A 16,059-nucleotide genomic window follows, 5' to 3' on the forward strand; every position below is an offset into this window, starting at 1 on the left:
AGTCGGGGCGCCTGGGGCTCCTTCGTTTGGGCGTCTGCCGTCCGCTCAGATCATGATCCCGAGGTTCTGGGATCGAGTCTTGTCTCGGTTTCCCTGCTCAGCGCGCTCCACCCCCCCGCCCCTCCCCTGCTCTTGCTCTCTCTCTCTCTCGAATAAATACAGTCTTAAAAAACAAAGTACGCACACGGAAGGGAAAACACGGAGATGGAGGCCGCGGAGCACAGAGGAAGCGGGGACCCTGCTGGGGGTGCGGGTGCGGAATGGCACGGCCCGTGAGGAAAGCCGCCGGCCGGCCCCCCAGGAATGGAACGCAGACCCCCCCCCGGAGAGGCCCGGCGAGGTCATTCCCAGGTCTGCAGCCTGACACAAGACGGGCAGCCCAACAACTCATTCGCTGCCGCCGAAAGGGGGAGGCGGCCCAAACGCCCACCAGCTGGCCCACGGCCACGCCTGTGCAGCAGGTCGCGCCCGGAATCTTATTTGGCCGTAGAGAAGGAACGAAGGCCCACGGCGCACTACAGCAGGTGAACCCAGAAGACATGCTCCAAGGAAGAAGCCAGACCCCAACGACCAGGTGCTGCGGGACCCCGTTCCTGGGAGCGCCCCCTACAGATGCGTCCACAGAGGCAGAATGCAGCCAGGCGGTGGGGGCAGCAGCTGCTGGGCATGCGGTTTGCTTTCAGGTGGGGTGCTGAGATGTTCTGTGAGCAGGGAGAGGGCGTGGTCCCCCAACACGGGGGGTGGCTCGATGCCCCTGCCTCGTGCACCGTGAATGGGCCATGAGATCCAGTATCCCCCATGATCATCGGCTCTGGGCAGAGGGAGCCCCACCCAGCCATGGCAGCCCATCTACCCACCTGCCCGGGGCCTCCTGGTCCCCCAGCACCATGCCGGAGGTCACCTTGCTCCATTCCAGCACAGGCGACCCCAGGCTCCCGGGAGCTTCCAGGCCCTAGAGCAGAAGGGAGCACAGTCAGAGCCCTGGCCAGGCCGGAAGACCCCAAGACCCTGTGTCTCAGCCCCACACGAGCCCTGACCTCTGGAGGCACTCAGGCTGGACCCCGTGGGGGCTCCCCCTCCAGGGCAGAGGCAGTGGGTCCCTCCCCTCCATGGCCTGGGGAGGCAGTCTCTGGGTCTGCTGGGAACCCGGAGGCTGAGCTGGCCAGCCCCACACCCCCACCGCCCCCAGCACCTACCGTGGACTGTGCACAGTGTGGGAAGAAGGTCACTATGCCAGGGGTCGTCTGGGAGACCATAGGGACAGCCTTGCCGAGGACGGCCTCCCTCTGCTTCCTGTACACGTCCTGCAGCCGCTGGTTCCTCAGCTCCAGGGCGCGCACGGCCGAGGCCTTCTCCTCCAAGGCCTGCCGCCGCCGGGCCTGAGTTTTCTGGCGCATGAACTCCCGCAGCGCCTCGGCACTATAGGGGTGGCCCAGGGCCCCCCGGGGCTTCGGGCAGGGCGGCGGCACCCGCCCCTCCTCTCTCCCAGGTGCACCTCCGGTGGGCCTCAGCCAGCTGTGCTCCATCTCCGAGGGCGGCGGGTGCGAGCCTCTGGCCTTGCCCAGGGTGCTGGTGCCCTGTGGGAAGGAGGCGCTCCAGGACCGTGGGCCACAAGGGCTCCAGGCTGTTCGGGCAGGGGTCTTCCAGTCTGCATAAGTGGCCCAGGTCCGCTGGGACCTGGAAGCCCGCCCGAGTGAGGCGCTCCCGGGCTGTTGGGGCAAAGAGGTCAGCTTCTCGGGGGGACCCCCGGGCCTCTGGAAGGAGGGGTTCCGTCCTTGGGCCGCTCCAGTCCGCTGTGTCCTGGAGGCCTGCCCGGCCAAGGCGCTCCAGGGCCGTTGAGGCAAAGAGGTCAGCTTCTCGGGGGGACCCCCGGGCCTCTGGAAGGAGGGGTTCCGTCCTTGGGCCGCTCCAGTCCGCTGTGTCCTGGAGGCCTGCCCGGCCAAGGCGCTCCAGGGCCGTTGAGGCAAAGAGGTCAGCTTCTCGGGGGGATCCCCGGGCCTCTGGAAAGAGGGGTTCCGCCCTTGGGCCGCTCCAGTCCGCTGGGGATAGGACTCCGGCCCAGCTAGGGTGCTCCAGCAATTCCCAGTGGGGAAGCTGCTGGCACGGTCTTGGGAGGAGCGCCTCCCTTTCAACCCTGCTTGAGGACTCTTCGAGAAGGAGCCCCGTACATCTGGGGTGCCCCAGGGGCCCCACTGCCTCCTCCCTGCTGTGTCCTGCAGCCACAGGTTTGACTGTCCTAGCTCTAGCCCTCCGGTGGGGTGGCGATGCCGGGCCAGCTCCAGCCCGGCCTGGATCTGCTGGCGGAGGTCTCTAAGGATAGTCAAAGCATTTTGGATGGTCATAGGCTGATCACAAGAAGCCAGATGCGGTGTGTTGGTGGACAGTGGCGGGTCATGGCAGACAGAGGCTGGGCTGGGCATCCGGGGGCAGACGGGGGAGCTCTCGGCCGCTCCGACTTTCCTGCTATCTCCTGCAAAGACAGGTGGTCACAGGTGTCCGGAGCTGTGGGGCTCCAGAAGGAGCAGAGCGAGCTCCCCGCCCAGGCACTCTCCACCCTGCTCCCAGGGAGCTCGCCCCTAGGCCCTCACACACATCGTGGGCTCAGGTGCTGCATGGGGGTGACTCAAGACTCTGCCCAGCACCCGGCACAGAGACACCCACTCTAGACTTGGCGGAAACAGCATGAGTGGGGGTTGGTATGTTTGCTAGAGGAACCACTGACGCTCTTATCCTGCACTCCCTATGGTGGTGGAAACACTAGACGGCTGGGGCCTGCCTCCTGGGAGCCTTTCCTTGGCTTTTATTTTTTTTTTTATTTTTTTATTTTTTTAAAGATTTTATTTATTTATTTGACAGAGATCACAAGTAGGCAGAGTCAGGCAGAGAGAGAGGAGGAAGCAGGCTCCCTGCTGAGCTGAGAGCCCGATGCGGGACTCGATCCAAGGATCCTAGGATCATGACCTGAGCCGAAGGCAGAGGCTTTAACCCACTGAGCCCCCCAGGCGCCCCCTCCTTGGCTTTTAAAGATAAGGATTTCTCCAAGTCCTGATGGTGGGTTGGCAGGGCGCTCGACAGGCCGCCGGGGAAAAGCTGCTGCAACACCCAAGGCCACCTCCTCCCTGCTCCGAGCTCACCCTCCAGACGTCCTAGCAGAGCAGGGAGGGCCCAGGCGGAGAGGTACCAGCTACCTAAGTCCACGGTGGGGGACTGGTCTCTGGAGGGAGCCTTGCTCCGAAGCCTGGGGAGGGCAGGAGCGGGCCCGAGGAGGGCCCTCGCCAGGGCTGGTCCTTTCCTCCAGGCGTACACACCAACCAACTCAGAATCTTAAACAGAGAAAACGTACACACAGCGGAGTGGCTGGGACCTTCCGAAGGCGGCCGACACGAGGAGGTCTTCGGCCCCCAGAAGCCCCCGGAGACAGGTCACACACTCTCAGAGGAGCTGGGGGGAGCCTCAGCCACTCGGCCTGGCCGAGTCCCAGGATGACTCTGGATGGTGACCTGACTTCTTTGACACTCGATCAGTGGGATAATAAAACCCGTTCCCCACGGCTTTGCCTGTAAAGCCAAGTAAAACCAAGGCCATGGGCCCACGTGCCCTGCACATCCTGGGTCAACGCCGGCCCATCCCAGCAAGGGCCAGAGTCGGGAGGCGGCGCGAGGGCGAGTCTGTACGATGGCGGACCTCGCCCCTGATCGGACTACGCACGGTCTTTGCTGTGGGGCTCCACCTATGAGCATGTCCCGGCCATGGGACGAGGGGTCCCAGGGAGCAGGGACACAGATGCCCACTGCCTCTGAAGCATGAATGAGCTTTCCACAGCAGATGCTGCCACATAAGAAACGTCACTTATGAAAGCCCTACTTCATAATCCCACAGCACACACCACTGCCGGCATCAGCACCCCCATTACAGACCAGGCTGCTGGCAGAGGCCAGAGCAGTGGCCAAGCCTTAGCTATCCCCTGATACGCACACACGTGTTCACACTCACACACGGACATGCGCATGCGTACATGCACAGATAGGCACACACACACAGATGTGCACACACGTGTTTACACTCACACACAGGCATGCACACGTGTGTTCACACTCACGGAGACAAACGCAGAGACACGCACATATGCGTGTGCACAGACTTGCACACACACGCAGACGTGCGCACATGTTCACACACAGAGACATGCACATGTGCACGTGCACAGACATGCACACACGTACACAGACAAGCACATGTGTGTTCACACTCACACACAGACTTGCACATGTGTGCGCACAGAAAGCACACACTCACACACACATAGGCACAGATACACATAGACACAGACACACACGCATACGCCCACATACACACACGTGCACACAGTCACACAGATACGCACACATACACAGACATGCACGCATATACATACAGACTCACAGACACACAGATGGGAACACGTGTGTTCACACACATAGACACATGCTCACATACATGCACACACACACAGGCATACACACACGCACACTGCATCTCCCCCTGAGCCAGCCCTGGGCAGGAAGCTGGACTTCCCAGGCAGGAAGCTGTCCTGCCTCCCACGAAGCGGGGTATTTTTGCCAAGGAAGGGTGCCTTATAGCCCAGACCATGCAGAGACTGACCCCCGGAGCCAGGCAACCAACAGGATCCCTCCCCCACCTCCTAGACCCAGAGATAATCACAGGCCTAGAGTAGCAGGCCCCAAAAAGGGGCAGGGGCCACATCAAGCCATGCCCTTCATAGGCCACACCTGGAAGGACAACCTCGGTCACACTCTGAAGCCCAGGCCTCCAGGGCAAGACCCAAGGCTACACCACCTTGCAGTCTTGCCCTTTGTAGAGCCACATCCCTCCAGGACCTGCCCCCAAGGCCACATTCCTCCAGGGAGGGCCCTTGAGGCCACACACTCTCACACAGACCCCTGGGACACCCACAGGTAAGAGCCAGGTCCGACTCCAGCTCTGCCCGGGATAGGCTATGGGCCTTGGGGTGAGTGACTTCACTTGGTTTCCCCGTCTGCAGGACCACAAGCAGGAAAGTGGTTACTCTCACCGCAGGTGCTGGCTGGGGAGGGCGAGTCGGGGTTTTGGAAGGGACCAGTGGGGTGGGGCTCCCCAGCAAGACTCCTGCGCCCTGGCCCCGGGCACTGCTGAACTGTGCGAAATCACCACCACGGCTCCCTCTGTGGGGACACCACGCAGGGACCCCCGCCCCTGGCAAGGGGGCTGCCTGCTGGCCAGACCCCTCCCAGGCCCCTCCATCTCTGGCCGCTCACCCCCCATTAGCCCGCCAGAAGGGTCTAGGTCGATAAATGGGTCCTGATGGGCACATTTTTTCTTCTGCCGAGCAGTTTAATGGCAATTAATTTTTTTTACAAGAGGATTTTTAATCTGTGGAAATGGATGAAGTCCCCAGGTGCCCTGTCAGAGTTCCAGGGCCGACCTAATCTATGATAAAAAATGCAAAGTGAGGGGCTATAATCTGAAATTAAATATTGGGCTTCATTTTCCTTCGGCCCGGATGGATGAATATTTTATAAGTATTGCGATTTAATTTTTTGTTAACTACAGCAAATTCCTAATTCATCCAATTCCCGAGTCCTCTGGCTCCGACCTCTGACCCCAAGCTCATCTCTCCTTAGCCCAGCTGTGACTTGGTCACTGACAGCAACTAATGGTCCAGTCCGTCAGGGTGACACGTGGTTACGATGATAGATGCAGCCGTGGCACGCCCTCTGACCCCGTGTCAGGCAGAAAGCAGGTCATTTGTCAAGCAGACCGTTAAAATAGAGCAAACCACAAAGCTGAGGGGCAGGAGGAGACAACGATGCAGAAAACTGTGATATCTTGTGCCTTTTCAGTGGGCCTTCTAGAACCTTCTAGAACCTTCTGCATGGCTCCCAACGTCCCTCCCTGTCAGGTTCGAGATGGGGTTTGCCCTCCTCTCCTGTCGCCTCCTGCCCTGCTCAATAAATGTGTTTGTTCCAGCGGAAGGCGGCCGCCTGCCTCCCTCGAGGGCCCCAGAAGCCCGCGTGGAGGAGGAAGGAGATCACGCGTCCCGCCGGAGCCAGCACCGCCCCCAGCAGAGGTGTGGGTCTGAGGGCGCGCAGCAGAGACACGGGCGCAGGGCACGGGCAGAGCGCTCACCGCCCGGCTCTCTCAGGTGAGGGGCACAGGCCTGGAACTGGCTCACCCGTGTGGGCCTCTGGGAGCCTCAGTGTCCCCGTCGACAGAATGGGAGCCCACCTGCCTTGGAGGAGGGCTGTGAGGGTCACCAAGCTGATGTCCGGGGAGGGCGGCCACTCTGCACTGACCGCCCAGAGGGGCACTGCCTTTCTCGTTCCCCACACGCCACACAGGGCCCTCCTGGGGACTGCCTGGTCCGGTCCGAGGGCACGGCCCCAAGCCTACCCAGGCTGGACTGCAGGGTCCCTGCCAGATGCCGCCGCCCCACCACCCCAGCCCGGCCCCAGGGGAGAGACGCCTGAAGGAGAAATTCCTTTGCGACCTCAAGCCCGTCACCGTCCCCGCTCTTCTGTGACTCTCCTGGGACGTGGTCAGCCAACGCCACCCCTGCTTCAAGTCCCCCAGAGGGCCCGGAGACCATGGACATGATGCCAGGCCTTTCCTGCCACCAAGGGCTCAGGTGTAAGCAGGTGTTCTGGGCTTGCTGCCCGGAGTCAAACCCAGACCCGGCGGGGAGGGAACGCACTCCCTCCACCAGGGCTCCCGCTGCTGAAGGCCGCGGCACGGCGGCTCCGGGGATGCTGCGGAGGCAGAGCCGACACCTCGTCCCCCGGACACCTCGCAGCCGCCCACTCACACAGGCGCGTGCGGGCTATCCGTGTGTGTGAAGCATGGGGGGGTGAGCGGCTCTGCGTGCCTGGACACCTCCTCGGTCTGGGGCCGTCACAAGGACAGCCCGCTGCTCGCTTTCACGCCATCGCCAGGAGTGGCCCTTGTGTGGGGGGGCCCCTGGCACTGCGGTGACGGCCAGGGTCGGCGGTTCCCCGAGATGTGGACACCAGGACTGCCCTTCCCCCATGCCCTGAAGACCCCCCGCCCCCCCCCCCAAGCCCAGCCCCTGCCGATCCCACAGCAGCCCGGGCCTCTGCTGGCGGCCAGTTGTCTCAGCGCCAGAAACCTTGTACCAGAACCTTGTGCCCACCCGGTGAGCGGGGGCACGGACTTCCACCCCCAGGCCCTGCTGCAGCCCCGACGGGCAAACCTTACCTTGGTTTCTGGTGGCTCCCCGGGGGACGGGCGCTCTGGGGGTCTTCTCCCTCTTGCAAGAACTACTTTGCCTTTTGGCTTTCTCCCGGGGAACTTCGGGGGAGGAGAGAGGGAGGGAAGGTGAGCAGGGACCTTCCCAGAGGCCGCCCTGCTTCTGCGCCTGTCCGGCCGGCTCCCTGGACCTGTGCCAGAGCCGGCGGCCGAGAGCAGGACCAGAGGGATACGCTTGACGGCCCGCCCCTCTCCGTGGTCTGCATGGGGTCACCCTGGGAGAGACCCCCAACCAGATTGGTCACAGATTCCAGCATGCCTGGGCCAAGAGGAGGGCAGAGTGGCCTCCCAGCTGGGTCTCCCCTGCCCACCTCAGGCTGACCTACAGCCCTTATGCTGACTCGTGGGCTGTCCCGGAGCGGCGACCAGCCAGGCCGGACAGGGGCTCGGCAGGGGCAGGGGGTGAGAATGAGGGCCACAGGGGCTTTGCATGGTGGGGTCCACCTGGCTGGATAGGAGGGGACATGGAGACCCCAAGGGGGTAGAGGCAGTCCAAGTCCTGTGACAAACAGAGGCTGGCAGGAGGGCGCCAGCTGCCCGAGGGCTAGTGTGGCCACCTTTCCCCGTGCCGTTCGGCCTCAGCGTCTTTGTCCGTGGCTGGGGTACGGCTGCCTCTGCGGGGGCATGAGGAAGCCAACTGGCCAGTGCTGTGCGAGTGGGGCCAGCGGGGCTTGGGAAGAGCCTGCCCGAAGGCCTCCCCAGGCCTGGGCCGGCTCCTCCGTCCTCACTGCTCAGAACCTGCCGGCAGGAGGCGCCTCCAGCCAGCCCAGCCCACACGAAAAGCCCTGATTCTGTAGGTCCAGCGACACAGGGCCCTAGAGTCAGACCCACAGACGGGGCTGTGGCGGGGGCAGGGGACAGGTCTGCGTGTGACGGGACAGAGCTCGGTCTGGGCAGAGGACCACGTCCTGGGGACGGACAAGGGGACGGTGCACAACAGTGTGAACGTGCTGTTGTCCCCGGGCTGCGCACTGAAAAGTGGTGAAGGGGTAAATCTTGATATGTGTATCTTAGCATAATTCAAACAGAAAAGACCTAGGCTCTGCCCTCTGCCTGCTTCCAGAGGGTTCTAACACGCAGAGGAAGAGACGTGACGGTCAAGAGTGGTGACCAATGACACTAGATGCTGAGGCCCCAAGTGGCCTGTGGCCAGTCCTGACCTGGGCTGAGCAGTCCCAGTGGCCTCTGGGGGGTGGGGGGTGTTTGGGGAGCTGAGGCTATTGGGGTCCCCATGAGCAGGGGAGGAGAAGGTGGGGTGAGGGCTGTGAGCCCCAGCCGGCCTGGGCACCTGGCATGGGGAGTGGCTGCAGCCCATGGCTGGGCCAGAGCTGGACGCTGTCCCCTTGGCTCAGACCGGCAGGACCCTTGGGCTCAATGAGCATCTGACAGCTTAGATGTCCAGCTGGGACATCTAAGTGCATTCCAGACTCTTTAAGTGGACCTCCCTCTGGCCTCCAAGCGTGGCTCCTGTCTGCGTCTCCAACCTCACCCCTTCTATCTGTTGAGTGAAGGAGTGAGCCCAAACCTTCCCTTGGCCCCGGCCCCTTCCCACCTGCACGAAGCCTGCCTACGCACGACCAAGCACTCAGCGCCTCCCAGGCCCAGGGGAGGGCTCAGCCCAGCCCTGTGGCTGGTGTGGGACTACGAGGGAAAGAAGTCATCCATTCTGTACAGGGAACCCCTGGCCCTTTGCACCTGCGCTGCCTCGCAGGGCCTGCCCGCCTTCCTGCCCTGAGGGGGAGGCAGAGGTTGGAAGCCACGTTCCAGAAAACAGCAGGCTCGGTCCAAATCTGGGCCTGGCCCTTCTCTGGCGGGGGCCTCTTTAGCGTGGTCTGAGCGGAGTCACACTAGAGCCGGTGGCGTAGACAGAGGGAAGCTGCAGGGTCCGGATGCGTCCGCCCTGACCGCCGCCAGAGGGCCCGGGAGGGGGGCTGCCAGGACGGCCAGGCGTGCAGCCCCTCACCTGAGGCCTGGCGCTGAGGGACCCCGGAGGGCCTGCTCCCCGGGCCGCGGATCGTCTTGTCTTCCACTCCGCACGGAGCCGCCCTCAGGGTGCCCAAGCCTGGAGAGGAGCGAGAGGAGCACCGTGAGGGCGGGTTCCGTGCAGACCCTGCGGGGCAAGGCCCCTCGTAGCAGCCACTCATCCGCCTCCAAGCAGCACCTGCGGCGGAAGCCCGGGGCCCGAGGGCCTCCCACGGGGCCGGAGGGGCCTTCTTCGGCCTCCCCGCCTTCTTCCGGGCGTCCGGCTTGGAGGCTCTGTAGAGGTGGGAGGCACTAGACGGGGCAGAGGTGCCCAGGGAGGCGCAGCTGGCCTGCCACTGGGCCTGGGCCCGGATCCTGTCCCTCAGCAGCTCCAGCCGTGGGCTGCTCTCTCTGGGCTGCCGCCGGGGCCCCAGCACCTGGGGGGGCCTCTCCTTCCAGGGCCCGGGGGGAGATGTGCAGGGCTCGTGGCCCCCAGAGGAGCCGGAGAGGCGGCCTGATGACACCGAGCTGTCCCCATCCTTGGCCTCCTCGCCTTCTGACCACACCGGGTGGTTGCGGGCCTTCCCCCGGGGGCCTGGCTGCTCGATGTTGTCAGACCAGGCCGTGTGGGGAGCTCCCCGCAGGTCACCTGGCTGCTGGGAGGGCCCGGGCCACCTCAGGGCAGCCATGGTCTCATCCTCAGCCTCAGGGGGACAGAGCCCGGATTCCCTGGGGACAGAGAAGCAGACCACGAGTCAGGCGTGAAGACCCGGCCGTGCTGAGCAGAGGGGCATCTCAGAGCGTGCGGCCCTCCAGCCCCCGCCCTGCTCCCTCGCCCTCCTGTCTCAGGGTGCTCACAGCCGAGAAAGTTGGGGGGCTGATAAAACGCCCCCAGGCAGGGCAGTGCCATGACCTTCTCTCCGATTGCCACCTCGAGCCTTGGAGGCAGGCACGAACATCAACCCAATTCACAGAAGGGGAGACTGAGGGTCCAGTAAAGGCGTCCAGCAGGGGCACGCTGGCCCCCCAAGTCCTCCAGCCTCACGCTGACCCGGCCACCCTCCTGGGTAAGGAGGCCGTCCCTCGCCTCAGCAGCACAAACACTACCTGGCTTGGCTCCGGCCCTTCAGTTGGGGGCGGCCCAGGGTCCTGAGGAGCCAGAGGGACAGGGGCAGCATCTCTGGTTATCTTTGGGGTGGGGCTGGATCACTTCTCCTAGGCCAGCAGGCAGCGCCCCCATGACCAAGGTCGACATGGCCACCGGGCCAGGTCAAGGGCAGAGCCCAGTGAGCTTCCAGTCGCCGCCTGCCTGGGGTCGGCTGGTGCTTTCCCAGGGCCGCCCGCTGGCCTGCAGCCTGGTGTCCATCCCTGCTCAGGACGGGATGGCCACTGCGGGCTAGAGGGCTGGCCTGCCCTGGTCCCCTGGCCCACGATGGAAACCCTCAGATAGTCGTGGAAACTGGGTGGGCATGGCGATCTGCCGGGCCCCAGGCTGGTGATGGCCTGGGGGAGCCTTCCTAACCAGCTGTCCCTCAGCAGGGTGGGAGAGAATTCTGGGTGGCCTGTGACAGCACAATTACCCCATGTCACTCAGCGACAGCAAGGCCTTTGACTCCTGCCGGGACGGTGAGCAGGCCCGCCCCTATCCTCCAGGGCACAGGAGTCTATAGCTGTGTGTGTGGCAAGTGGACTGGCCAGGACTGGGGGGCGGGCTCAGCTAGAGGGGGGCGGGGGGCAGCCATAGTGCAGGGCTGGGGGCAGAGGTGGGGCTTGACCCCAGGCTCAAGCCCAGTTCTGGGCAATGTCAACCTGGGAGCCCCGGGGAGCCAGCCCAGGACACGGCCCCAGCGGCTGGACGAGAGTCTCAGTCCTCCAGCCCGAAGCCTGCTGGGAACCACTGCCCAGGCCACTGCCTTTGGCTCCTTGGGGCAGCTCAGGGCAAGCAGGCCCTGGCTTCTCAGTTCTCCCTGGCACACGCGCAGGGCATCCTTTGGCCCACGGACACGCTAGCTGAAGAAGTCTGAGCCCCAGGACCCCCTGGCCTGCATCCTTGGCCCTGCCCTCCTAGGGGAGCACCCCAGGCGGGTCCACCTGAAGCGGGCGTCCAGTCACCTCCTCGCCGACCCTGGCAGGGCAGTGTGCTGGGGAAGACGTGGACGCTGTCAGCTGGCTCTGAGCTCGGCATGGCCCCGAGGAGGAGAGCTGCTTCCAATCCCCGCTCTGCCCCCAGCCGGCTGAGTAACCTCGGGTGACCAGACACCCCACCCTGCCCTGCCTCTGGGTATTGTGAGCTTCTGGTGAGTTCACGCCAGCAGGAGAGCACGAAGCAGGGCGGCCCACGTCCATGAGCAGCGGGCTGGCTGAGCTGGCCACGAACGCTCCACTTCCAGGATGCCCAGAGGAAGGGGGTCTGCCGCAGAAGAGCTCCTCATTCCAGCAGAAGGGAGAGCCTCCTTGACGCTTATCCTAAGAGCCTGTCCTCGGGAGGCAGGGATGCCTGGAGATGGTTGCCCCCAGGACAGGACAAAGGGCAGGGCTCTGAGCCCAGCGGGCCCCTGGTCGCAGAGGACATGGTCCCATGTTCAGCCACCAGCAGAAGAAAGGGAACGCCCCAGGCACAGGCCCTGCTCAGAATGTGAGGTTCTGCCCTTCTACTCCAAAACCAGCTTCTCCTGCAGTCGGGACAAGGGGCGGAAAGCGTGCACCTCAGACCGCAGAGCCAGCCTTTGCCCCAAGGCCCTTGACCACACCTGGTGGCCTAGACTAACGACATGGTCCCCCTGCCGATGGCCCCGAGACCACCATCCCCTCTGCCCCGTCCGCCTAGCCAAGAGTCTACCCTGCCCTGGCTGGCCTGTTCCACTGGGGACATCGCCCGGTGAGGCCAAAATGCCATGGGTCCCACCCCCATGTTTCTTCACGATGTTTGCGAGGGGCTGGTGTCACAGAGGGCTGCCCCGGGGCTTTGGGAAAGCAGGCCCATCCAGGAGAGCCACGTGGCCCACGCAGTTTCCTGAGAACTGCAGGGGTTACACGGGGCCTGCAGACAGCTCCTGCTACATGGGAGCTGGCAAGCTCAGGGGACATCACCAGGGGGTGACCACGGTGTCCCCTATACTACTCGTAGAGGCCGGACAACCGAGGAGTCCCAGAGACAGCTCAGCCTCTGCTGATTAACAGAGAGTCTCCCCGTGCTGGACAGAAACCGCAGACCCCTCCGGCCTCTACCGATGGACCCCGCGGTCACTGCGGCCTCCTCCGGCCTCAACTGACGGACCCCGTGGTCACTGTGGCCCCCGCGGCCTCTACTAACGAACCCCACGGTCACTGCGGCCCCTGAGGCCTGTACTGGAGGGCCACGCCCCTGCCTGGCCCTGGGGTGCCTACATCAGCTGATGTCCTGGGAGGCATCCTCCCCAGTGTCCACCTGATTTCCTAGCCCTGCTCCCTCAAGGGCAGTGGGAAAGGGTCATCCTGAGCTGTGGCGACCGGAGCCAATGTCCACGTGTTTCTGGAGATCAGCTGGTGGTCCCAGCTTCCCACGAGCAGGAGAACCATGGGTCCAGAGCAGTGGCCTCTGTGGGAAGCGGTGGGGTTGTGAACTCGGCCGCCGGTGGCCATGCTCCAGAGTCAGTAAAAGGAGAATCCAGGAACGAGTGTGTGACGGTGCACATGACCCCAGCATCGCAGCGACCCCGTGAGCTGGGACCAGCCCAGAGCGCCTGCCCTGCCCCCTGCTCCACCAGCTACCCCCTTCTGGGCTGGTCCCCCGTTGGTTCCCCCGAGGCCTCTGCCTGCCCAGGACCCTCCGAGCACCGCTGGCCTGCGGTGGCACAACCGGCCCCAGTGCTCTGGCTCCTGCTGGGGTGACAGGAGCTCTGTGAGCCGGGCCACGGCCAGGACCACCAGTCGTGGTGTGGGGACCAACAGCCACAGCCTGGGATAGGGACACCCGTTACACAGGTGGGGCCCCCATGTCTCCACCAGCCCTGAGCAGAGAGGTAGGCCCGGCTGGGGGGTCCCCCGGCTGTGGCAGGCACCCCCATCCTCACCCCCCACCTCCTTTCTGGTTCAGGACCCACCAATGCCAGCCCCACTGCGTCCTGGCGCCCACTCCTCTGGCCCCCGTGGGGACTGGGGACACTGGGGGACAGGGGCGGCTCCCGGTAAGAGCCATGGCATGTCAGGGTCCCGTGTGACTTTATCTCCCTGAGAGGTCCCACAGCCCAGGGTCGCGGCAGGGTCAGAAGTAGTGGGGTGGGGAGGGCCACAACGGTGGGCTGCTTGGCCTGAGGCTTACTGTGGAGAGCAAGGTGAGCATGCGCACGCCCTGCCCAGCACCTCAATGTCCTGGGGGCCCTGACCTCAGACCGGTGGTTCCTTTGTCAGTAGAGGGAGGGTCAGAGACACAGTGCTCACCTGGGGGGCGGCGGCCTGGGGGTGCAGACTGAGGAAAGAAAGCCCGCACACCTCTGCCCTCCCCAGCCCACGCTGGCACCTGGATGGCCAGCCCAGATCCCCACCAGTGGCCTGTCCCGTGGGGTCTCTGCAAGGGGCAACTCACCAGGGTTCCTGCCCTTTGTCCCGGGGCCAGGGGGCCACCCACGGCACCCACAGCCCCTCACCGTTCAGACCACGCTGCTCTTCTGGCCCAGGCCCCTGCTGGGCTGCTCCCAGGCAAGCTGGAGGGGTGGGGCGGGGTGGGGGCCGTCCTCCAGGAGCTGGATGTGGCTTCTCACCTGCCGGTTCCCAGGGCAGCGAGCCCCAGGCTGACCAAGCAGGCTTGGGGACGGGGTCAGTGGACGTGAAGGAGAAGGGCCCACCGTGCCACGGCCCCTGGGCCCCAGGGTTTGAGAGCACAGAGAGCTTGCCGGCCACCGGAGCTGATACGGGCGTGGACGTGGCTGTGACCCCTACAGCTACCTGCTCAGACCCAGCCCCGGTACTCAGCGGTCCCTGCAACGAACACGCCCAGGCCGGCCCTGTACCCAGACTGGAGTCTCCAGCGGCCACACGCCCCACCGGCAAGTCCCCCGCCAGCAGCAGCAGCCAGGTGGGTGGGTGGGGGGGGCAGGGGGGCTTCGAGGGCCAAAAGGAAGCAGTGGGAGGCTGACCCAAGCTCCGGTGGTGTCTGGGGAGACACGCAGCAACAAATCGTCTGTCCTACTAGGCCTTCTTGCACAAAAGCACACATTCCCCTGCCGGGCACACCGGACACAGATGCACACACATGCCCACTGCCCGGGTCTGCAGGGCGGGGCAGGCAGGGCGGGCTGGCCTGGCTGCCACAGGCCTCGTGCGGGAGTCTGGCCAGGGCGGTGTCCCCCGCCTCTGCCACTCACTCTGCCACAACGGCCACAGCGTCTCCGCCAGCTGCTCACAGAGGCCGAGGGACTCCTCGCAGCTGGTTGGGCCCCCAGGGCGGCAGATGCGAGGGCGGGGAGGCGGAGACACAGCCAGCGATGTGGGGAAGACGGTTGGCCGTCGGGAGGAGGGCACCATCCCGGGCGACAGATGGAAGCCCTGGTGGGCGAGGTGGGGCAGATAAACACCCTGGCCAGCCTCGAGTGGCCGGGTCGGCAGGCAGAGGGGGCCACGCGCGTGAGTGCGGTGGAGCGGAGGCTGCCCGCACCCCCACGGCCTCTCGGCTCCAGCAAACGTCCGCGGCCACACAACCAGAACCCATGACGCCACCGCCCATGGAACCTGCGGCCCGGGGGACCCTGGGGCCACCATCCACTCCTGCCACGAGGGACCCCACCGAGAGTCAGCAGGGAACTCCGCCCGCCCCCAGGCCCTGCCCCTGCCCTCGTCCCCATGCCCCACATGCCCCCCTCAGGCTGCTGGGTCACTTGTGGAGACGGCTTGGGGCACCGCCCCGCGCCTGGGGCGTTCCCCAGGCGACCCGGGGCTCCTCCCTGAGCTGGCGAGGAAGGCATTGTCACCTTGCCCACAGTCACAACACAGAGCAGAGACCTGCCCTGGGTCCTGCGTCCTCCAGACCGGAGCAGACCGGGCACCTGGGGACTCTGAGAAGGAGCCTGTGGACACAGACACACCCCGGGGCCCAAACCATCTTCAGACGGTTCAGAGCAGTCAGCCGGGGTCCATGGGTCTCCTCCTGCCTCTGCCTCAACCGGCAACTCATGCTACTGGACGGGAACCTTCCAGCAGGAGAGGATGGCCTGATGGGCCCTGTACCCAGGGAGGTAGCTAGACAGGACCCAGGCTGGGCTGGCCTCCTCGTCAGATGATGGCCTTGCTGGGGGACCCAATGCAGAACCACCCACCAGCCCCAACCAGGGTCTGGGAGTGTATTCACCCCCTTGTACACATGGGGAAACTGAGGCACAGGTTATCAGGGGAATCTAGTACTGGCCTTACAGCAGCACCTGAGCCCAGAGGCGGGCAGCCCCCTGGGTAGGGCTCACGGGCATCGCACTCCCAGGGGCAGCCTGGCTTTGCCTCGGAGCCCCAGACCGGGAGACCCCTCCTCAGGAAAGCAGGACAGAGAAGGAGGTCTACACTGCTCTCAGCCACCTCCGTGTAAGAAGGAAAGGCTGACAACCCCCTTCCCAACCTGCCCGTGGCCCCCACACCGTCTCCCAAGACACTGGGGCAGGCCAGGTATGGCTCAGGCAGGGCCCCCCGCCAGGGTACTCACCAGCTGTCTGCGGGGAGGGCGCAGGGCAGCGGCCGGCCCTGGCTCGAAGGCCCATCCACCGCCTGCGGGTGGAGCACAGACACCAGGACGCAGGGCACCTGGACCTGCAGGTGCGCGGGAGGTGGGGGAGG

At 64.7% G+C, this 16,059-nt stretch overlaps 1 protein-coding gene across 8 annotated transcripts in view; it reads right to left on the reverse strand.

Annotated features, from left to right (window-relative positions):
• Positions 1–16,059, reverse strand: part of CCDC187 (coiled-coil domain containing 187) — a 41,699-nt gene extending 25,640 nt beyond the window's left edge. For 3 of the 8 annotated variants that reach the window (XM_045082708.1, XM_045082711.1, XM_045082707.1), the window contains exons 1-7: positions 10,123–10,365; positions 9,464–9,993; positions 9,266–9,364; positions 7,252–7,344; positions 3,135–3,323; positions 1,197–2,470; positions 858–952 (exon numbers count right to left, since the gene is read on the reverse strand). In XM_045082708.1, coding sequence (XP_044938643.1) covers positions 858–952; positions 1,197–2,470; positions 3,135–3,323; positions 7,252–7,344; positions 9,266–9,364; positions 9,464–9,993; positions 10,123–10,223 — 2,381 coding nt within the window. In that variant the 5' untranslated portion in view covers positions 10,224–10,365. The other 5 variants (XM_045082712.1, XM_045082709.1, XM_045082710.1 and 2 more) reach the window with 5 other exon arrangements.

This window comes from Mustela putorius, unplaced genomic scaffold, assembly GCF_011764305.1.
Source record: "Mustela putorius furo isolate JIRA1106 unplaced genomic scaffold, ASM1176430v1.1 tig00000596_pilon_pilon_pilon, whole genome shotgun sequence".
NCBI classification, from domain to species: Eukaryota; Metazoa; Chordata; class Mammalia; order Carnivora; family Mustelidae; genus Mustela; species Mustela putorius.